At 35.2% G+C, this 24,608-nt stretch overlaps 1 protein-coding gene across 6 annotated transcripts in view; it reads left to right on the top strand.

Annotated features, from left to right (window-relative positions):
* The window catches only part of INTS6 (integrator complex subunit 6), a 101,517-nt gene that overhangs the window by 43,272 nt on the left and 33,637 nt on the right, over positions 1-24,608 (top strand). For all 6 annotated transcript variants that reach the window (XM_054446311.2, XM_054446310.2, XM_054446306.2 and 3 more), the window contains 3 exons: positions 15,549-15,732; positions 21,382-21,507; positions 23,272-23,426. In XM_054446311.2, coding sequence (XP_054302286.1) covers positions 15,549-15,732; positions 21,382-21,507; positions 23,272-23,426 — 465 coding nt within the window. The remainder of the gene's footprint in view (positions 1-15,548; positions 15,733-21,381; positions 21,508-23,271; positions 23,427-24,608) is intronic.

Below are 24,608 nucleotides of genomic sequence, written 5' to 3'. Positions count from 1 at the left end.
TTATTGGAGAGATTATCATTTCCTCATTGCTGAAGCATCTTTGTTGAGTCGATTAGCCATGTTTTTGTGTGGCTGTTTCTGGACTTTATTCTGTTTTGTTGATACCTGTGTCTTTGGCAATACAACATGGTGTCGACTACTGTGGTTTTATAACGAGTTTTGAAATCATTTAGTTAAGTCTCCAACTTTGTTTTTATCCAAATTGCTTTGTTTATTGTAGGTCCTTTGAGTTTACATGTAAATTTAGAATCAGGCTTATTAGTTTTTATAAGAAAGCTTACTGCAATTTTGATTGGAATTACATTGAATCTATAAATCAGTTTGAGGGAAAAATGACACTTTTTACCTTATTGGCTATTCTGATCCATGAGCATGGCATATTTTTCGGATTTAAGTGTTTGATTTTCTCAGCAATATTTGTAGTTTTCAGATGGGAGTTTATACATATGTTAGGTATTTTATATATTTTGATGTTATTATTGATTGGTCTTTTTACTTTCAACTTCTGATGATTTGTTGTTAGTACATGAACAGTTGATTTTTTTGCATCTTTACCTGGTATCCTGTGACCTTTCTGAATTTTCTTGTTACCTAGTAGCTTTTCTAGATTCCTTGAAACTTTTTACATACAAAATCATCTTGTCTGAATATAGACAGTTACACTTCTTCCTTTCCAAATCTGTCTGCCTTTTATTTCTTTTTCTTGCTTCAGTGTACTGGTGGAAGTAGTGAGAATGGACATTGTTGTCTTGTCTTGAAATCTAGAAGCTTAACATTAATTTGTTAACATTAACATTTAATTTTAAGGAACACCAATTGTTCCTTAAAATTAAAAAAAATACTGCCTATGATGAATTAGCATTGTAACAAAAAAAATACAAATAATAAATTACCTAACCTATATCAGACAGCACAAATAAAGGCAGTTGACATTGCCAAACTTCTGAGAAAACAGATAAAACTATCAAAGCTATGAGATGGTATTATAACTGTTTCACTGACTATGAAAAACTGTTACTGAGGAATCAAATATCTGTCCAAAGCCAACATTTAAAAGATAAGTGTTATATTGGCTGGTAGTTTGTAATTGAAATAAGAATATAAAATATTCTAATAGAAAGTGCAAATGAAATACTCAGAGTCTTTAGTATACCTTGAAGTTATACTATTATTATTATTATTATTTGAGACGGATTCTCACTCTGTCACCCAGGCTGGAGTGCAGAGGTGCAATCTCAGCTCACTACAACCTCCGCCTCCTGGGTTCAAGCCTCAGCCTCCCGAGTAGCTGGGACTACAGGCATGTGCCACCATGCCTGGCTAATTTTTGTATTTTTAGTAGAGATAGGTTTTCACCATATTGGCCAGGCTGGTCTTGAACTCCAGACCTCAAGCTATCCGCCCAACTCGGCCTCCCAAAGTGCTGTGATTATAGGTGTGAGCCACTGTGCCCAGCTGAAATTATATTTTTCAAACTCTAGGTGCTAAAAAGGTCAAGATCATTAAGCACACATTATAAAATATGACCCTGATGCTCTGCTTAACTTCTAGTGGCCAAAAGGAATTTAATTAGTAGACTTAGTCTGGGGAAGGCTTAGACTCAAACTCTGTGATACTCAAATGCTATGGAGCTATGATATGGAGGAAGAAAGGGATATGCAGCTGCCTAGATAATTTTGTGCTATAGTTGGAAAAATTTTTATGCACATTTAATGTTAAATTTGGGGAAGCAAAGAAATATATTAAATTGATGATACACCTTAGAATTTAAGTTTTAGGTTTTAGGTTTGTTGGAGGATTAAATAAGATGATTAAAGCAAGTTAACTCATTGAAACCTTGTCACATTATAAGCATTCAGTAAATGATGAATTATCAGTCTCTTAACTTGTGTGATTATGGGCAATATTTGGTGTGGTCAAGAGGTCTTTAAGTTTTTTTCCATCTCCCTACTTCTTTGAGTTATCAAGAAAGAGATTATTATTTTTTAATACAACCTAGTTTCACAAATGGGGACATATATAACATACTACAGAAAGTTTCTGTTGATGTTTTTGTGCTTGAGGCATTAAGTGCTCTCAGTTACCTGGAAAAATAATGGCTCTCCAAAATGATTCAAAGCTTTTCCTTTATAATTTTTAAGATTCCTTGCCAATGTGCTTTAAATGAGCTTTCTGACTTATTGGGATGCCAAGGAGGGTGGATCACCTGAGGTCAGGAGTTCAAGACCAGCCTGGCCAATATAGTGAAACCCCGTCTCTACTAAAAATACAAAAAGTTAGCTGGGCATGGTGGCAGGCGCCTGTAATCCCAGCTACTTGGGAGGCTGAGGCAGGAGAATCACTTGAACCTGGGAGGCAGAGGTTGCAGTGAGTCGAGATCGCACCACTGCACTCCAGCCTGGGCAACAAGAGCGAAACTCCATCTCAAAAAAAAAAACCCACCTCAATGGTTTATTCTAGTCTAAATGTTTTATGGTAGATTCTGAATAATTTGGGCTATTATTTAACAATTATCTGTAGTTATACTTTAGCATTGATAATGTTATTGTACTTTTTTTTTTTTTGAGACCGAGTCTCACTCTGGACTGGAGTGCAGTGGACTGGACTGCACTCAGGCTGGAGTGCAGTGGCATGATCTTGGCTCACTGCAGCCTCTGCCTCCTGGGTTCAAGTGATTCTCCAGCCTCAGCCTCCTGAGTAGCTGGGATTACAGGCATGTGCCACCATGTCTGGCTAATTTTTGTATTTTTAGTACAGACGAGGTTTTGCTGTGTTGGCCAGACTGGTCTCAAACTCCTGGCCTCAAGTCCCAAAGTGCTGGGATTTAGGCATGAACCACTATGCGTGGCCATACCGTACAGAAACACTCTTATGGTGTATGTATGCATCTATTTGGAACTTAGTTTTGTAGTCTTTTTTTAAAATCATACTTTATTATAGTACCTTGTCATCATTTTGAATATGTTAAATCAACACTATAATAGTTAAGGTAAGACAGAACATTAGGACATACCGTATTCCATATTTTTTCCTCTGTATTTGGTATCAGTCCCTGGATTTTTGCTTTTATGAGTCTGTATCTTTCATTCCTATTATTTTTGTTATCAATCATCCTAGTGCTTTTTTAAATGATTGCATTAGCTTTCTAGCTTGTCTTGGCTGCTTTCAGTCTGTCCTGCAGGTTGCAAAATTATTTTAAAGCATAGCACTTGAGTGTATTACTCTACTGTTCACAATGTTTCATTGCCTTCCATTGTCTACTAGGTTGCTCAGTGCCCTTCACAACTTAGCCAGTCACATTATTTATTCATCCATCCATTTATTCATTCAGCCATATTTATTAGGTTCTATGAACCAGACAGGATGGAGGAATATGTGCTATAAGAGCTTATAATGAATTAGATCTGGTCAAGGAGGTCATTGGAGGGCCAAGATCTGAAGAGAGTAGAATTTGTTACTCAAAAAATAGAAAAGAGGATTGTACCAGAGAGAGAGACTAGCACGTACAAAGGCTTTTTTTTTTTTCTCTGAAAGGAGTATATTTTGAGAATGAAGAACTGAAAGAAGGCTAATGTGGCTTAGACACAAGGGTGTCCAATCTTTTGACTTCCCTGGGGCACATTGGAAGGAAGAACAATTGTCTTGGGCCACACATAAAATACACTAACACTAATGATAGCTGATGAGCTAAAAAAAAAAAAAAAAAAAAATCACAAAAAAATCTCATAATGTTTTAAGAAAGTTTACAAATTTGTGTTGGGCCACATTCAAAGCCATCCTGGGCTACATGCAGCCTGTGGACCACGGGTTGGACAAGCTTGGCTTAGAGCATAAAAGAAGAGGGATTGTAGTACAAGATGGAAAAGAAGGTTGGACTTGACTATACAGGGGGCTTCCAGACCATGCTGAGTAAATATTATTAATATAAAAGCAATAAGAAGCCATCCAAGGGTTTTATTTAGAGGTAGGGGGTGGAGGAGAGGGAGATAAAAGTGGTTGTTGGAGCATTGTTGTTTAGTCTTGACAATAGGAGGTTGGTGATGGTAGAAGAGTTTCAGTTTCAAGAGATATTTAGGAAGTTAAATCAGTAAAACCTGCTGACGTATAATACATTTGGGGGTGTAAGAAACAGGGAGGAGGTGACGTAAGAAACAGGGAGGAGGTGGTTATCCATTATTCGATAAATAATGATGCCATTTTACTGAGTTAGGGAATATTGGAAGAGGACCATTTTGGGTAGAGGAAAATCTTAAGTTCAGTTTTGAACATGTTTAGTTTGACATACCCTTTGAGCCATTCAGGAGGGTGTGTCACGAGGCAGAATATTTGGTGCTCAGAAGAGAGAGAGACAGAGGCTCAAAATACAGTTTTTATTATTATTATTTGATTATTGATAGAAATTGAAGCTGTGAGTAGTAGGGTTGAGGATTGAGACTATACATTGGGCAAGACCTAAGACTGATTCTTGAGGATCTGCAGCACTTACTAGTTAGGTATTGGAGGTTGTGTCTAGGTTAGGGGTGAGGATGGAAGGCAGGAGCAGCCAGAGGAGAGAAGGAAAACCATGAAAATATTTCAGCATGAAAGCCAAAGGAAGATTCCTTTCAAAAGACTGGAAAGTAGTTTTGAATGCTGCTTGGAAGCCAGATTTGAAAATCTCCAATGGATTTAATGACTCAAGGAGAGATCTGCTGCTGTGTAACAAGTCATCCCAAAACTTAGTGACTTAAAACAACAGTTTATTATTTCTTAAGAATTTGTGAGTTGGTTACATAAGCCCCAGGCTTATCCAGGACTGGAACGTACAAATGGTCTTATTTATATGTCTGGGGCTTTGGTGCTGCCAGTTTTCTGGGGGACCTTGCTTCTCATCTCTGTGGCTTCTGTCTCCATCATTTAGTAGCATAATTCAAGCTTTTTTACATGGTAGCCAGCTTCCATGGAAGTGGAAATAAAGCTGCTAGGCCTAGTAAGACTTAGACTCTGAATACCTTTGAGTACTTTGGAGTACTGTGCCATCTACCAGAGTAACCAAGCCAAAACAAAACAAAAACCCATTGATGACTTAGTGTGAGAGTTGTTTCTGAAAAAAAAATTAACAGTAGGGAAATCCAAGAATTGATAGGCTAAGTATAACTCCAAAAGACAGATACATTGAGTGAGAGGACTGGGGAATAAAGAAAATTTCCTAATTATTCCTCTGCATTTTCTTTAAGCTTGACCTCAACTGGGTTGCTAATTTCCTGAACACTTCCTCTTTCTTTCCTCATGTACTCCTTTTCCCTGGACGTTATTTCTCTATCTCCCTATATTAAAATCCAACCCATCCTTAAAGGATTAAAGGCTTTCTTAAAAATCTTTCTCTCCTCCTTTGCACTGTATTCTCCACCAGTTCTGAAGTTTAATTTAGTTTTCATCCCAGTATTTATTATTTCTTGTCTCCTATGTGTTTGATCATGATCTTCACTCTTCATTACTCCCTAACTTGCATGAGGTTCTGGATTCTCAGTAAACTTATTATTCTTCACACTTGCTCAGATGCTACTTCCTCTGAGAAGTCTTCCCTGGTTTATCCCCTAATCATTTATTCTTTTGTACTTTATGCATATTTTTATTGTTGTACATATCATAACACATAATTGTTTACTTACATGTTCTTGAAAGTAGATTACAATGTCTAATGTGTTGCCTTTCATTAAATAACTCCTGAGTTATAGCTTGATTTCTGATCCCTATTCTAATTTTTTTTAAAAGGCCCCACATGTTAACAATAAAATGTGTATATTTATCATGACTTAATTATTTCTTTGATACTGTGCTGAGTTCATTGGTACTAGGCCACTGCAGTAAACTATAAAGAAAAGTTATGATTTGGTATATGAAGTTAAAAATTACGAGAAATAATATATGGTCAAGTTTTTTATATCTCTTAATAAGGCAAGAATGAATATATGAAGTTATGTTTCATGTGGGCTTCAGTGGAAGTATGTACATATGTAAATTCTCAGTATGCATCTTATACATTGAGCTGGATGGAGTGTTTGTTATGGTGCCTGCTTATGGAATATGTGTTTTTCCACCCCTTGCTCAAGGTATCAGGTAGGCTTTGCAGCTCATGTGTTTGTATTCTCTATGTGTGGGCACATACAAGGGCCATAGAGATGAACTGGTTACACACACAGGGAAAGAATAAGACTTCCAGCTCTTGGAGATAAGACTGGTTCTGTGACTCGTGACTTACGTTAGCATGGAAACTTTGTATCTATGTGTGTATGTGTATGTGTGTTGGGGTGGAGGGAGCACAGTTGTTGTTTTTGGTTTTGTTTTGTTTTGTTTTTAGTTTTTGCTTGTTTGTTTTGTGATGGAGTCTCCCTCTGTCACTCAGGCAGGAGTGCAGTGGTGCTATCATGACTCACTGCAACCTCAACCTCCTCGGCTCAAGCTATCCCCCCACTGCAGCCTCCCAAGTAGCTGGGACTGCAGGTGTGCATCACCACGCCTGGGTTGTCTGTGTGTGTGTGTGTGTGTGTGTGTGTGTGTGTGTGTGTGTGTGTGTTTATATTTGTAGAGCTAGGATCTCACTATGTTGCCCAGGCTGGTCTCGAACTTCTGGCCTCATGCAATCCTTCCTGCCTCAGTCTCCCAAAGTGCTAGGATGACAGGTGTGAACCACCACATCTGGCCAGGAGCACAATTTTTATTGGCAGGACACTGAGAGGTGCTTGTGATCTGATTATAACTCTAGCTTTGCATCTCTTTTACTTTCCTTAGACCGCATGAGTGGAACCTCATTTATTATTTCGTATGACAAATACTGTGGGGGAAACAAAAGAATCAGATCCTTCTCCTTTCCCTTTTCCAAACTCGTGGGATAGGCTGCGAAGTAAATAGGTCATTAAAACTTAAGTGGGAAGCATGATTATGAGAGTACATATAATTTGAATTACTTTGGTAATAGAACCAGTTGGCAGAACTTCCAAGTTCAAGAAAGGGGAAATCTTTTTCTTTTTCTTTTTCTTTTTTTTTTTTTTTTTTTGAGATGGAGTCTCATTCTGTCCCCCAAGCTGGAGTGCAGTGGTGCGATCTGGGCTCACTGCAACCTCCACCTCGTGGGTTCAAGTGATTCTCCTGCCTCAGCCTTCTGAGTAGCTGGGACTACAGGCATGTGCCACCATGCCCGGATAATTTTTTGTATTTTTAGTAGAGACGGGGTTTCACTGTGTTAGCCAAGATGGTCTCGATCTGCTGACCTCGTGATCCGTGACCTTGGGCTCCCAAAGTGCTGGTATTACAGATGTGAGCCACCACACCCAGCTAAGGGGAAATCTTGTGTTGGTACAGATCAGTCCTGACTCATGGTGGGCTCAGGTTTGATCCTCATCCAGCCAATTAGGTTGTATGCTAGGAGACATCTGTTTAGATTCCTGAGTTGAAGATGTTTTAAAAATAAACTTCTTTTATCTTTTTTTACTGTTTGTTGGTTTCTATTTTTTACATTCTAAAGTTTAAAAAATAAGTAATAATGTATGAGAATTTTGGTTATCTGAAGTTTTATAATAGCTTTTCTTACAGTGAGCTAGCTAAAATGTAATCTCAAATCTTGTTTATTTGGCGTAATTTATCTACATTAAATCCTGAAATAGTGCTATGTTTATGGTAGGTGCTCCATGAATAACTAAATAATTAAAATTTAAGTTGAGCTTTAGTCTAATTTTAGCAAAGTCACAAATAAAGAGGAAATTGCACTTTTATAAGTACATAAAATTTGAGCATACCTGGTGATAACTGTTACCTGCCTAATCTGCCATTTGTTTTTCAGACCAATGGAGAAGTAGGTTTTATTCCTTTTCTTTTGGTAAGAAGTTGAAGATGGACTCAAAGGTGAAGGGGCAGTAAGGTCTCCAAGGGAAACTAGGAAAAATAAGACAGTCTTCCCAAATTTAAATTGAAGTTGCATTTCCTTTTCTGTTGGCTACGAAGATGATGACATAAGATATTTGGGTTGGCGATATTACTAAAATTAATCATTTGAAATAACAATATGGAAAACCTCACTTGTATTCAAGCAAAAAATAAACTGAATGTAAACAATAATTTTCTCTGCTTATTAGTCCATTAGACTGAAACTTTGCCCAGTATAATTTTATAAGATTCTAATAAAGGCCCACAATATCATGGTTATGGGAAAATTACTATATTATTGAATCACACATGGTTTATTCAGTTCTTAAAATTGCAGTCCTCCCTCCCTAGATGTTTCAGACTTGATGATATAGCATGGGTTACTTGAGTGTGTTCTCCAAACAGATGTCTCCTAACATACAATCTTATATTACAGTTCATCTCTGAAAAGGGGATAATAATAGTATCTATCCCATTTGCTTGTTGTAAATATTGTATGTAAAGCTCATGGAATGGTGCTTGGCACGTAGTAAGTGTTCAGAATATGCTAGCTATTGTTGTTTATTGTTATTGCCCATGTTTTAAGAAATGGAAGGGAAAAGCAAGAGGGAGAAAAATATATTGCCACTCCTTTGTATGAAGAGTAACTAGGGGAAAAGCATAGGACTGTGCATTATAAAAATAACCTACAGTGTTTATAAGATGTATTAATTAAGGACTTAAAATCACTAGATTGATACAGAAATTAATTTAAAATTTTTTTCTAAAAGTAGTTATTTTTATAATTAAGGTTTTCTTTTTTCATTGAATACAATTAGTTTTTTTAATATTAATAATTCAACATTTGATTTTTTAAAAATGCAGATTATATTTCCACTCCTGGTTAGGCAGTATAATACAGTGTTTAAGAGCACAGTGTTTAAGAGCCAGACTTAGCTGGGTTTGAATTCTATCTCCTCACCACTTACTGTGTACCTTCTGACAAGTCCTGAAGCTCTCTGTTTGTTGTTTGTAGATGAGGATTATAATAGCGCCTATCTCATATGTTTATTTTGTGGGTTAAATGAATTAACATATATAAAGGGTTTAGAATAACTTGTGGCATCTAATAGTAACCACTATAAAAGTATTATTAATGGCTAGTTTTTTAAAGCATCATTAGTTCAGACACTTCCATTTGAATACTCATACTAGAGTTTCTTGGGATTAACTCTCAGAAAACAGCTCTTACGAAACTCTTATCCCATCCAGTGTTCAGAAATAAAAATCCTATTAAATATCTTGTTAGCTAGTACTGTGATTCTCAGTTTTCTTCTTGTTAAATACAGCTCTGAAACAGATTCCTTCAGGAACGTGATGCTTCCGTTTAGAACTCTTAAAGTACTGGGTGTATTTTATTGTTTATCTTTAAATCCTCAGAGCCTAAACATACCTAATATTTGGTTGGTACATAAAAAATGATGAGTGTGAATGCATGTATAGTTTTCAGGAAGTAGTCTACCTTCTTGCAGTGTATTTTAATGGCTGATCAAGAATAACTCTTTGTTAGGGGTCCTTACAAATGTCTGAGCTTTGGAGTTAGTAATTATTGTACTTAATCTTTCTCTTGTTGAGTTGAGGCATATAGGAAGTTTTCTTGTCTTTGGTTTTGTGTAAAATAATGACATTATTGTAAAAGAGGTATAGATAACTACTTGAATAATTTACTGGCTTTTGACAATTATCTTCATATTAATATGTTTCAGTACTTTGGATAAGAATAAGGAATATAAAAGTTTCTGCCATATTTGCCTTGTTCTTTTTGTTTTGGATTTAAAAAAATTTAATAAATGAAACAGAACATTGCAGATTGATAGTGTGTAGTCTCCCTTGTTCCCCTACTCAGTGTCACTTTCCTCCCTCTTTCCCCTTCCCGTAATCAACAATTGCAAGTTTGATTTATAGTCATTTAGTCCACATTTTCTTATTTTTACTACACATATCTAAAACTATTCTAAACATTGTTTACTTTTAACAATGTGTAGAGATGCTATTCTGTGCATCATTTTGCATCTTGCCTTTTTTTCCTTCCATGTAATATTGTTTTTGACACAGAAATAGACTACCACGTGTACAGTCACCCGATATAAGAAAGAGGTGACATTCTAGTGCAGCATAGAAAGGATGGCCTGTATCAATTGGATATCCATTTGGGAAAAAAAATGTATCTTTGCCCCTATTTTGGACCATACTCCAAACTCAATTTCAGATGTATTTCAGGTTTGATTTTAAGTGGGAAAATAATAAGCTTTTAGAAGAAAACATGGGAGAGCATTTTCATTATCTGTGAGGAAACAAAAAGCACTAACTGTGAAAGGAAAAATATATTAAGATAAATTCTGTTTATCAAAAGATACCACTAAAATAATGGAAGAGGTAACAGGGTAGAAGACATTTGCGTACTATAATGTAACCAATAAAGCAGCGGTCCCCAACCTTTTTGGCACCAGGGACTGGTTTCCTGGAAGAAAGACAGTTCTTCTGTGGACACGGGTGGGTATGGTTTTGGAATGAAACTGTTCCACATCAGATTATCAGGCATTAGTTAGATTCTCAAATAAGGAGCACACAACCTAGGTTCCTTGCATGTGCAGTTCACAATAGGGTTCATGCTCCTATGAGAATCTAATGCCACTGCTGATCTGACAGGAGGTGGAGCTCAGGCAGTAATGTTTGCTTGCCCACTGCTCACTTCCTACTGTGCGGCCCCATTCCTAACAGGCCACAGACTTGGGGATCCCTGCAATAAAAGACATCTGGAATAGATTAACAACCCTCCAAATCAATAAGAGAAAGCTAGACAACTCAATTAAAAATAATAAGCAGAAGACTTTAAGTCACTTCACAAAAGAGCACATTGAAATGGCCAATAAGCGTATGAAAAGGTATTCCACTTCCATAAACATCAGGGAAATTAAAACCCCCACTACACACACACACACATACACACACACACACACCCCCAAAATGGCTAACATGAAAAAGACAGCTAAAACTAAGTGTTGATGAAGGAGATACAGAGCAACTGGTTCTGTTATACACTGCTAGTAGGAGTATAAATTGGTATAACCACTTTGGAAAACTGGCAGTATCTGATGAAAGTAAACAGTCATATCCAGCAATTCCACAACTAGGTATATACTCAACAGAAATGCATACATATATTTTCCACAAAGACATGTACTGTAATTTCATAGTTACACTATTCATAATATACCCAAACAATTCAAAAGGATAATTATGGAGTTTGAGACCAGCCTGGTGAAGATCCCTTCTCTACAAAATATTAAAAAGTGAGCTGAGTGTGGTGGCACATGCCTGTAATCCTACCTGCTTGGGAGGCTGAGGCAGGAAGATCTCTTGAGTCTAGGAGTTCAAGAGTGCAGTGAACTATGACCATGTGACTGCATTCCAGCCTGGGTGACAGAACAAGAGCTTGTCTCTAAAAAAAAAAAAATAAATTAATTATGGTATACAGATAAACAATTTGGCAATAGGAATGAACGATCTACCATTGTATGTAGCAGTATAGGTGATTCTCACCTTTACAATGATGAAAGAAGCCATAAACCAAAGAGACAATACTCCATTTTTATAAAGTTCAAAATCAGGCAAAACTAGTCAGTTGGGGAGGGGCATAAGTTAGTAAAGTTATCTTTCTTGATACAAATTTTAGTTACACAAAGGCATTCAACTTGTGAAAATTTGTTAAGCTGTGCTTTCTGGATATATGTTCTTATATGTATGTATGTTATATTACCCAAAAAACATTGTTTTGAGATCTATCCATGTTGGATGTTAAGAGTTCTAGTTTATTCATTTCAGATGTGGTGTGTGAACAGACTGCAGCTTATTTATTGATTCCCTTATTGGACTTCTAAATTGTTTCCAGTTTTCCTGTTTCAAATAATGCTGTAGTCAATTGCTTTTTTTTTTTTTTTAAAAAAAACATCTTATACAAATAATATGAGAGTTCTAGGAGTTGGCATTGTTGAGTTTTAGGGTATGCTCATGTTTAGCTTTATCAGATACTATCAAATTGTTCTCCAAACGGTAGTGTAATTAGGCTCACCAGAAGTGTTGGAGAGTTCCTATTGCTTTATATTCTTGTCATCACTTGGTATTGTCAAATTTAAAAAATTTTTGCTAATCTTATTGTGAAGTGATATCAATATTTTAATTTGTGTTATCTGTTAACTAGTGTATTTGATCATCTTTCTACATGTTTATAGGTCATATGGATTTCCTTTTAGGTATCCTTATCTATTGCCCATTTTTTGCTTTTGGGAATTGTCTATTTTTATTGCATATTTTTCTAGTGACTAACTATATTTTTCTTCATTTATGTGCAATTTTCCTTGATTCTCAAAGTCCATATATTCAGGAAGACCTCCCCACCCCCTTTGACTTTTAAGACATTACTGGAATTTCACCTGTAAACTTTAAACCTGGAGTAAGTCAATCCTCCTGAGAGTTTTCCTTCAGAGTTTAATCTTTTTCCTGTTTCTGTTTGCCTGCCATTACTCCTTATTTTACTAATTCATTTAAACTATAGCGGATTTTCCCCTTTTTTGGTTTTGAGAGGTTGGTGGTGATTTGGGGAGGGAGAAATGAGAAGCAATAGAAAAATAAATAAAAATTTGCCTAAAGTTTATAAAATTGATATAGATATGTGTAAAATGCTTAGAATATGCTTGTGAACCTTGCTGGGTTTTTTTTTTTGTATATTTGAAATTCATTCTAGATTCAGCATTGTACAGCCAAAGGCCATTTATTTCATTTTATATTGTCTGCGTTGCAGATGCTCATCATTGCATGATTAGTTTGTGTGTGTGCGTGTGTATGTGTGTGTGTGTGTGTGTGTGGTCCGCACAATGCCTGTTTTCCCCCACATTCTCAAGACAGTTCCATGTATCCATTATTATGCAAAGCAACTGCATTAACAGTTGAAACTTCACCCAGTACCACTGGTGCTTTGACATTTTTGTGATATTAGAGAGAAAATGACCAAGCACTTGGTAGCTGTGTTTCCCAAATACTTTAAAGGTGGTTTAAAGGGTAAAAGGAGATGATGTAAATAGTGCTTGCGTATTTATCTTCTGTCAGGGTGTGGTAATAGCAGTAAGGGCCTGGAGCTGCTGAGCTGTTTACAATTGTCACAGAGCCTGTGAGGCTGGGAAACCTTCCTCGAATATCCTGGCCCAGATTTCTTCAGCATTCCTTCTCTGTTGCTTCTGCCTTCTGCCTTAAGTGTCAGAGAAAGAACTCATGACTTCTGACCAGAGTCACAAAATCTTGGCTGATCTTGATGAAGGAGTCTTGCAGCATATTCTCATGGCATGAGTCTTTTGAAGAGAGGTGCCAGTATAACATAGCTTCACTAGGAAAACTCTTTCCAGAATAGAATTGGATTTCTTTTTTTAATGGTTTGATGTAAGTCAATGAAGAAACTTGAGTCTGTTTTAGTGTAGAATGACTTCAACCTCCATCAAGTTTGGAAGTCTTCTCTGTGTGAGATTTAGAAAGGCTGTACACAATACAGTTAGGTCTTGCTTTGTGAAGAAATTAGTATAAAAAAATGACAATTAATTTAGAAGTGATCATTTTAAAGCATGTTTTGTATAAAAATATACTCCAGTATTTGTAGAAAAAAGCCCTAAACTGAGTCTTGACTTTATTTTTTAAAAATACTGGATTAAGAAAATGTGGCAGATATACACCATGGAATATTATGCAGCCATAAAAAATGATGAGTTCATGTCCTTTGTAGGAACATGGATGAAATTGGAAATCATCATTCTCAGCAAACTATCGCAAGGACAAAAAACCAAACACCGCATGTTCTCACTCATAGATGGGAATTGAACAATGAGAACACATGGACACAGGAAGGGGAACATCACACTTTGGGGACTGTTGTGGGGTGGGGGGAGGGAGGAGGGATAGCATTAGGAGATATAACTAATGCTAAATGACGAGTTAATGGGTGCAGCACACCAGCATGGCACATGTATACTTATGTAACTAACCTGCACATTGTGCACATGTACCCTAAAACTTGAAGTATAATAATAATTAAAAAAAAAAGAAAAAGAAAATAAAAATTTGTAAGTGGTAAGGATTTTTGTTTTCCTAAGCACCATATACTTAAATACCATTATCACACTTAAAAGATTATTAACAATTCCAGTAATATAATCTCGAAATTTCCTGATTGTCTCAAAAATCTTTGCTTTTGCCTCTTTTATAACAGTTTTAACTCCTCGGATTCCCTTCCCTTTGCTTTTTTATGCCACTGATTTATTGGAGAAACCAGGTCATTTGTCCTGTATAATGTTCCACATTCTGGATTTGACTGATTGCTCCGTTGTGCTGGTGTTTAACTTGATCCTATATCCCCACTATTCCCTGCAAACTGGTAGTTAGAATTGAAGGCTTGATTCAATTCAGGTCGAATCTTTTCTTTCTTCCTCTTTTTTTTGGTAAGAATCCTTTATAGTTGATGTTGTGGTATTGCATCATATCATGAGAAACATAGTGTCTGGTCATCCTCATTGAGTGATACTGAGATGAATATGTGGATTCCGTTTGTACACTGTTACTCTGTTGGTATAGAAGAGCCCATTATAGTCATTTAAAACTTTTTAAGATGCTTAAGAATCTCAGAAAAGATTCTAACTTAGCAGGTCTAAGGGAAGAAACATCTATTATTAATAAAACATGCAACACATACAAATCCCCCCAAACCTCTTCACATTTACTCAGATGTGGTAAGAATCACTACATTTAAAATGTAATTAGAGTGACAAAAATTTACTCTTCTACAAATGCTTTGAGATTGTTTATCTTGTATAAAATGAAGCATATTTTAAAATATTAAGAGCTGTGAAGATGTTTGAGATTGCTGTGGTGTAATAAAAAAGTACTGACTCTGGACACAGGAGGCCAAATCATTTTTTTGAGGTCTATTTTTTTTTACATTTAGAAAATAATAAGACCGGGCATGGTGGCTCACACCTGTAATCCAGCACTTTGAGAGGCTGAGACGTGTGGGTCACCTGAGATCAGGAGTTTGAGACCAGCCTGGCCAACATGGCAAAACTCTGTCTCTACTAAAAATACAAAAATTAGCTGGGCGTGGTGTTGAGTACCTGTAATCCCAGCTACTCGGGAGGCTGAGGCAGGAGAATCACTTGAACCCAGGAGGCAGAGGATGCAATGAGCCAAGATTGTGCCTCTGCACTCCAACCTCAAAAAGAAAAGAAAAGAAAAGAGTAACATATCTATCACAGGGTTGTTTTAATGATTAAATGAAATGATTTATTTGGAAGCATCAGCACCCAGTAATTAATTGAGTCTAAATCTGAAATTCATTCCAACAATACAGATTTTTTTCAGTCTATATCTTCAAAGTAAGTTTAAGAAAATTAAACTAACAGTATCATGTGCTGTTTTAGCTATGTCTGAACAAGTAAGCTTTTATATTTGAGCTTGTTTTTCAAGTGATAGGAGAGTTGATGCAGTTCTAACATAAGTGTAATTAAAGTAGGCTTTTTGAAAAAATAGCCTGTGGAATTCTTATTACTGTTTTTCCCCCCTACTTTCAGCTTCATTTACCTCTTAATTCTCCTTTGCCTGGAAGTGAATTGACCAAGGAACCTTTTCGTTGGGATCAGAGACTCTTTGCATTAGTGTTGCGGTTGCCTGGCACCATGTCAGTAGAATCAGAACAGTTGACAGGTGTGCCTTTAGATGACTCTGCAATCACACCAATGTGTGAAGTGACAGGCGGTAAGTTTTTTGCTGGCAGTAATTCGGTAACTTAAAGCAGATTTTATCTGAATGTTTTAAAAGTGTACATTCAAAAACTCCATGTTTGTTTTTATTTAACAAGTTAATATTAGGAATTAATAGGCATATATGCTTTTAACAGTACATTTATTGATAATGGTCTATGATCTTCATTTGAATAGAATGTGGGTTACTATTGGACATGACGAGGAATGGTAATATTTTTTCTACTTGTATAGAAAATGCTAGTATTTGAAGTTGTTAAACTAATTTTCTTATTTACAAAGATTGCCAATGATTGAGAGGTACCATAGCATTATTTTTTGCAAAAACTGTCTTGAGAATCATCTCTGTATATTTGATGAGGTATGCTTGGTTAAGTGCAATTTTTCCCAGAGGCAAAGAGATTGATAGATTAAAGGAAACAGGTAGTGAGGTCTTATCCAGCTTCTGTTTCACTTATACATCAGATTAGATAGGTACTATGCTAAGTGAACATCAAGGGAAATGTTGAAATACAATATGTAATCAACTCAGAACTCATTTAATATAGAATTGGCTAACAGGTGGATTAATTTCATATAGGTATGTATTGCGTGCCTACTGTGTACCAAGTATTGTTCCATGCTTTTGGCTTTCAGTAGTCAGTAAGACAGACACGGCATTTTTGCTTTCATGGAGCATTTCAGTTCTCACCTGAGAATTTTATTAAAATAATTTTAATATCAAATTCTGTATTTGATATTAAAATGTGCAAGTCTAGCATTCCACTGTTTTACTTATGATAAGGGCCTGTGACATAATCTGCAGACACAGTTGGTGCTCTAATGAGATTCGTCATAGCCAGCTACATAAGAGAAAATGTAAGTTCTAATTAATATTTTAGGTGCATTTTTTCTAAAATTCTATGGATTTTGGAAATCTGCAAAATTCACAGACAAAAAGGGATTAACCTTACACAGGTGTGTGAAATAGATAGAAAACTGTTATTCATGTCATTAAAGGCTTTCATTTTATAGAAATGCTTTTTGTGAACTTTTGTAATGCCTTCACAATTTAATTAACAAAGGGTAAAAAAAGGCATATATGTAATTTTTTTTTAGGAACAACCTGTCATCTAAATTTGAAAATTAACGAACAATTCTCTTTACATAGATAATATTTTTCGGTGACAGTCGTATTTTTTTCTGTGGGAGGGTGCACATTTATATTCATGAAATTTTAGTTTCCAGCTTTGAACTGGCACCCTTGTTAAAAATTTTTTTTTTTTTTTTTTTAACTCTGGGGATTTTACTTAACAGGTTCTGAAAGGCTTGGAGGCTATAACATTCTCAACATTGGAAATTCCTTACTAGGAATTACTTAGTTTGAACTTAGAATTATGATGAACTTTTGGGACTTAAATATACAATAACTTTTGTCACTAGGATCAGGAATATTCAGAGTGTGAAGTCAAGTGAGTGATATAATCAAAGAGTCTGAAATGAACCATGAGACATCATGTAGCAGTCTTGCCTTTAGGCAGTAATATATTAAAGCTACTTTGCTTATTCTTTGAAAGGAACATCTCTAGAGGAGAAGTTCCAAAGTCATCCTTGGTGATATCTTTCAATGATGCATAAATCTTAGTCAAGAAATTAGGAAGTCTTCCCTAAATATACATTCTAAATCCTTCCTGACGTGATAGTTTATTTGCCCCTTTTCATGCTCTTACTAGCAATAAGACTAAGCCGCTCAAATGCCACTCACCTTTTCATATCTCTGAATAATGTGTTTTCTTTCTTTTTTAATTTAAAGGATGTTCACTAAAGAAAGTTTTGGGGAACACCAGAAAAGCAGAAAGAACAAAAAAGATAATACCCAGTGGTATTGCACTATCCAAATATGTAAATCACTGCTAACAATTCCTGTGCATTTTTAAAACTTAAGGTTGGCCGGGCGCGGTGGCTTACGCCTGTAATCCCAGCACTTTCGAAGGCCAAGGCGGGCAGATTACCTGAGGTCAGGAGTTTGAGACCAGCCTGGCCAACATGGTGAAACCCTGTCTCTACTATAAATACAAAAATTAGCTGGGCGTGGTGGCACACGCCTGTAATCCCAGCTGTTCGGGAGGCTGAGGCAGGAGAATTGCTTGAGCCCAGGAGGTGGAAGTTGCAGTGAGCTGAGATCGTACCACTGCACTCCAGCTTGGCTGACAGAGAGAGACTCTGTCTCACAAAAAAAAAAAAAAAAAAAATTTGAAGTAGTTGTTTATGTGTGTATTTGTGTACATTTATTTTTCCCATTATGGAGTAATTCATGTTCACTAAGGAAATGTTGGAAAAAATTCATCTGTATTGCCAAAATAATAATACATTTCTTTCTATGTATTTTTTTAAATTGCATAATTGTAGTCATTGTAAGCATTTTTCTTTTGATACCAGGTAATTAATGAGTGCCCACTCTATGCTAAATAACTGTTACTGGGTGTTGGGAGTATAGCAGGAACAATAGGAAGCTTACATCTTTGTACTGAGTAACAGATAATAGTCATGTAAAGTAAATAAATGATATTTTATAGTAGTACTACCTACTACTATTGTAGTAGATAGTAGGGTGCTACCTACTATGAAGACAAAACAGAGTAAGGGAATAGAGACTAACTTAAGGCAGAGAAAGAATATTCTACCTAAGTTTTCATCTGAGGAGGTAACATTTGAGCAGAGACCTGAATAATGGAGTTAATTACACAAATATCTAGGCAGAGAAAATGGCAAGGAAAGGGAGGAATAGGGTAATAGCTAGGTTTAGAGAGGTAGGCAGGGGCCAAATATTGAATGGCTCTTTAGGCTACAATAAATATTTTTTTATTTTCCAAGTATGATGGGAAGCCTTTTGAAGGCTTTTTATAGGAGGTGACATCTGATTTCTATTTCTGAAATACCACTTCACCTGTTAGATGAGAATATAGAGTGGCAAGAATGAAAGCAGGAAGACTAGTAGTAGTACTGTGTTCTATGCTAGCTTTGGAGGTCGTGAGAGGTGGCTTAATGCAAAAGAGAACCAAGGATGAGGACAATAAGGGAAGAAGCAATCCAGGATGGTTCCCAGGTGATTCAGTTGGTCTGAACCACTAGAGATGGATGGCTGTGCCAAGGACTGAGATGGTACACTGGGGAGAAGCAGGTTTAGGGGAGGTGCAAGGATGATAGCAAATTTTAAAATGTGTAATAGACATGTTGTTGAATATATCAAGAATTTTTAAAGTATTTTATAAAAATTATAGATATTTCTAGATTAAATACATTTAACTTTCTTAGCCTCTGTAAGGACTATTAACCAACTTAGAAATGTTCATTTGCTTCTTCTCTATTTGACAAAGATGCTAATACTGCCTTTAGACTCACTATATTTAGTTTGACTTTTTTGTGGACTCTACATAACCCAAAGTGAGACAGCTTCTTGACTTGAAGGTGTGTGCTAATAAAACTTTTTTCACAAATACAAGTAGTGATCCTAGAAACTTTATGCATTAGCACAAAGTGTCGTATATCCCAAGGAGTAAGTTTTGACATAGACAATAAGTACGCGTGAGGAACATTACGTAGGATATAGGCTCACTTTGTAAAGAAAGCAAAATTTGCTATTTCTGTTTAACTTTTAAAATAATTAATAGATTTTTATTTGCCAAATGACTCATTTTATTCTTTTTCTTCAATTTTTGTAAAATATACTGATTAGTAATTTTATTTCGTGTTAAGATTGATTTGCTTATGTTTTCTTAATTGATGACACAACTTAGGAGAGCAGAGATAATTATCATAGTTTATATACTTTAAAATTTTTGCTTTTTAATGACATCTTAGGAATATGCTTAAATTTCATGAAATAAGATACTCAACCTTTATGTAAACTTCTAATATTTTGCATGTAAAGATGGTTAGCCTTTTTATGGATTGCTTTTTGTATATACTTAAATTGACTTAGAAAAAAATTTGAATTTACCAGTTCTTTCAAATAAGCATGACTTCATATAGATGCTCTATTTTAAGTACTGATTTCAAATTAACAGAGGATTTCCAAGGGACAAAGGGTATCCAGAATAGTTTCTGATACACTGTAAGGGTTTGAATTGTAACTCTATCACTATACTAACTTGGAAAAGTTAGTTAGCCTTTCTGTGCCTTAGTGTTCTCATTTGTAAAATGGGGAAAATAACCCATACAATTGTTGCTGGGATTAAAGAAATTAATAATCATAAAATGATTGGAACAGTGCCAGGCACATAGATACTCAGTAATTGGTAGATATTTGTTAAGGTTATAATCATCATTATTTTATACAGTTAAGTTGTTATATTTATTTTTTCTAAGTAAAGCTGACTTTGAGGATTTGAATCACCATTGTCTGTAATGTTCTCTTTTCTGAGTAGCCTTTAACAAATCAGTTAAGTGTAAGTTGATATGAGTAATTTGATGTGTCAAATGTAATGACGTAGCTTGTGTTGTGAAATAATTGGTTGAATGTGTAAAAGAGTAGGGCGTCATATTGAGCTTATTACAAATAATGTTGCAAAATATTTGGCCAAAGATTGAGTTTTAGCTGTCAAGGTTTTTAGTGTTGGTCTGGATCAGAACTGTATAATAGAAATCTGATTCAAATTTCATATGTAATTGAAAATTTCATAGTAGCCACTTTAAAAATTAAAAATAGATGAAATTAATTCTAATAATATATTTTATTTAAATCAATATATCCTTATTACTTCAGTATGAGATTGATATTTTAAAATTACTAATGAGATGTTTTATATTTTTTCATACTAAGTCAACAAAATCAGGTGTATATTTTATACTCACTATACATTTCAATTCAGACTAGCTATATTTCAAGTTCTCAATAGCTACATGTGTCTAGTATATAAAGTATTGTATAGCAAAGGTCTAGATATTTTTGTTGAAAATTCCTCTTTAAAAGATCTTTTCACTGGTATCTTTTTTAAAAAAATCACTAGTATTTAATGCTTCTGAACCAAAAGTAGTATTGGTTAAAACGTACAAAAGGGGAATTCACGTAAGACACGTAATTCCCAAGTATTTACATAAGCTAAGTGAAATTCAGAAAAGTACATGCTACCATCTGTATATTAAAATGCAAATATTTAAAATACTTAAAAACTGCCAGTAAACTAGTTAAGTAGTTATTACATGTCTACTATGTGCACAGTAAATCTTAGTGATAATACTTTTGTTAAGCAGGAATAAGATTTTGGGGAGACAGTTACTAGATGTGTGTGTGTATATGTGTTAAAGATAAATTATATTGCATAACAGTTGGAGATAGTGTTTTTTTAATATATGTTTTAAAAAACATAAAATATGTGACTTGTTTTCATTGTGTTTTGTTCAGACCAAGAATTCTATGTTCCAAATATCTGTAATTAGAAGAAAAAATTTACATACTCTCACAAAATGGGATTGGTGGTTGGTTGGAAATAATGATTTTTGTGCATTCTTCCATAAGATAATGAAATTAGTCAACTTTTACCATTGAACTTTTGTTAATTAGTACTGTCAGAAACCCCACAGTTGTTTTTTTCTTGCTAAAGATAGGAATTCGTGCAACTAACTAGTTTACTATATTCTTCTTCTTTTTTTTTTTTAATCTCAGGCCGTTCATATTCTGTGTGTTCTCCAAGAATGCTTAATCAGTGTCTGGAGTCCTTGGTGCAGAAAGTACAAAGTGGGGTGGTAATAAACTTTGAAAAAGCAGGACCAGATCCTTCCCCTGTAGAAGGTATTATTGCACTTTTCTTTTAGACATTCAAAACTTGCTTTATTGTTTATTCAACTAGAACTGAAAACTTACTGTGATTTGGCCTTAAGATAGACAAGGGCAAATTATTAAGACAGAAAGGCTGTTGATAAAGAAGGAAGATTAAATAGGAAAGTCAAGGTAAACTAATGGTAGTCTAGTAGCATCACCTTTTTGTATTAATGATTGTCTATTGCCTGACATTTTGATGAGTCAAAAGCCTTTTCAAGGATTTATAGATAAGCAACTTTATAATTTCTTTGTAGTATTATACAATTGCCTCTTAACATATATATGCTTCTCCTATGCCCTTTAATTCCCAAAGTGTTCAATCCTAGATGTTTAACTCCTTAGCTACTTTTGTACCAGGGATCAAACTGATTGAAACTAAATGGTTTATGTGGGTCAAAAATGAGGAACCAGCTTTGCCATTAAGCTTGATTCTTCTAACTCTAGCTGAGTCCCACCTGGCTTTTTCTTGGCTTCTGTAATCATGAACTATTTCCAATAGCCAGTGGATATAAGGAGTTATAGTAGAACCAATGGATGGTTTATAGTTGAGACCCTCTGCATTGTATGTTACCTATTTCAAGATTTAGAGAGTCATTGCTGGGCACGGTGGCTCAAACCCCTGATCCCAGCACTTTGGGAGGCCAAGGCGGGTGGATCACCTGAGGTTGGGAGTTTGAGACCAGCCTGACCTACATGTAGAAACTCCGTGTCTACTAAAAATACAAAATTAGCCAGGCGTGATGGCGCATGCCTATGATCCCAGCTACTCGGGAGGCTGAGGCAGGAGAATTGCTTGAACCCGGGAGGCAGAGGTTGCGCAGTGAGTGGAGATTGCGCCATTGCACTCCAGCCTGGGCAACAAGAGTGAAACTCCATCTCAAAAAAAACAACAACAAAACACACACACACACACACAAAAAGATTTAGAGAATCATTTAATGATAATTCACAGAGGTGGTCCACTAAAGTAGGTACCTGGGAGAAGAGAAAGATCATAGAGATGAAAGAATGGGGGCACTGAGAGGGTACTATAGGGAAGGAATGGGTGATAACAGTAAGTTATGTGATGTCTGCTTTAACAAAACCAAACTTAAAAAAAAATTTAATTGTTACAATGTATTTATTTTAAATTATTTTAATGCTTTGTTTAGAGTTTAGTACTAGTAAATGTTTACTGAATTGTTGAAGATGGTGTTTTGCTAAAGTTATTTTAGATTAAAGGCAGGTGCTTTGGTCTAGATTTGCTTATTAAGTTTTTTTTTTTAAGGCTTCAGTTAAAATGATTTCTAAGAAATACTCAATTTGCAATACTTATTTATTCTAGTATTTATTGTGTGCCTGGCACTGTTTTTGACATTTGGGATATGATGATAAAGGTGGCGAATTGGGTACTTGATCTTATCATCTGATGAAGAAAACATGTCATTCATCAAACAGATATTCACCGTAAAGTATGTTTTATATGTTCCAGTTGGGAAGGCAAAGGATGCTGCGGACCTCCTTTGAACTGGCGAACTCAGTTGGAATTTGTACTTACTGTCTAATGAATTACAATCCAGTCTAAATGTTAAGCAGACATAGTGTTCTGCCATTTAAGAAAAATAGGAAAACCTACAAAAGAACAAATATTAGGAATTTTTTATTAATTTAAGTAATAATGGATATAATTTAACTTTTTATGCTTATCCCCCCCTTATGATATATGCTTTCTTTGTCTTAATTTCTTTGTTATAGATGGGCAGCCAGATATATCAAGGCCTTTTGGATCTCAGCCTTGGCATAGCTGTCACAAACTCATATATGTCAGACCAAATCCTAAAACTGGGGTTCCTATAGGTCATTGGCCTGTTCCAGAGTCTTTTTGGCCAGATCAAAATTCGCCAACACTAGTAAGTACCAGAGACTGTAACTATGTAATAGTAACCATTCAGCTGTCTTTCCTATTAGTTTTAAATTCTGTTGTCAAAGCTGTGATTAATTTATGGGGATTAGACAGATGTTCAAAGTGCTATGATACCCTGTTACTTTATTATGTTGCTTTGCTATGATACCCTGTTACTTTGTTTATTATGAAGTAATAGAAAAAAGGCATCTCCTTCCTTTAGAATCTAATACTATGCTCGTGATTTTTATTCTTGGCTTCTGGGTTCAGAATTTCGTCTTTAGACTCTAAATGAGGATTTGTCTCTGGGACATAATTTAGGATTTAAACGAAGGCTTAGAAAATAATTTTGATAGTTTGCCTGCAATTTTTAGGACTTAGTCTTAAATTCATATTGATGTGTATGATTTTAGTTATATACAGTGTTGCAGATTGGAGGTTTAAGCTAGAACAGATTTTCTGATTTTGTTTACCTGAATTATTTTTAGGAACAATGAAGTTTGCTGAGTGATCATGGTGAATTATCAGTATTCATTATATAATTCTTAAAATAATAGGGTACATTTATACAAATTAATATCCATTTAGTCGTGTTAGTGTACTCTTTTTTTCCATATTTTTTTTCCAAGTATCTGAGGGCATTAAGGGATATTTTGTGGGAGAGCATGGCAGTGGTTCTTGATTTTACCCTTAGAAAATAAGAATTGTATTTCAGAGATCATTAAGCAGTCTAATAATGTTTCATACAACAAAACCTTTTTGAAACCTTTTGTACTTCAAACCTGTATCAGCTCTTCAGGATAATTTTTATTTTGAGTTTATAAAGTGATATTTCCTTTATTCATTAGGGATTTAATAAAGTAGTGCATGAAGTTAAGGTTTTCTAAATTTCATTGAAGTATCTTCTTTATACCTTTTCTTTTTTTCTGATAGAACCATCGTAGTTTTTTAGTCTGGCTTTATGGAGAAGCTTCCAATTTCTCTGGTCATTTTACTTTCTCTTCTGGTGCTCTTTCAACTGTTACAGAACAGATACCGTATTTGTATGAAATATTTTCATGTTGGTTATTCTATTATATTTATTTAACATGTACAGGAGAACATACAGTACCTGAGTTGTAATGGAAAGAAATCCAAAACCAGTATCAGAACCCTTATCTATTAATGCTGCTCTAGCAGTCTATCACAA

The sequence above is a fragment of the Pongo pygmaeus genome, chromosome 14 (assembly GCF_028885625.2).
Source record: "Pongo pygmaeus isolate AG05252 chromosome 14, NHGRI_mPonPyg2-v2.0_pri, whole genome shotgun sequence".
Lineage (NCBI taxonomy): Eukaryota > Metazoa > Chordata > Mammalia > Primates > Hominidae > Pongo > Pongo pygmaeus.
This window is presented reverse-complemented; position numbering and strand designations above follow the sequence as displayed.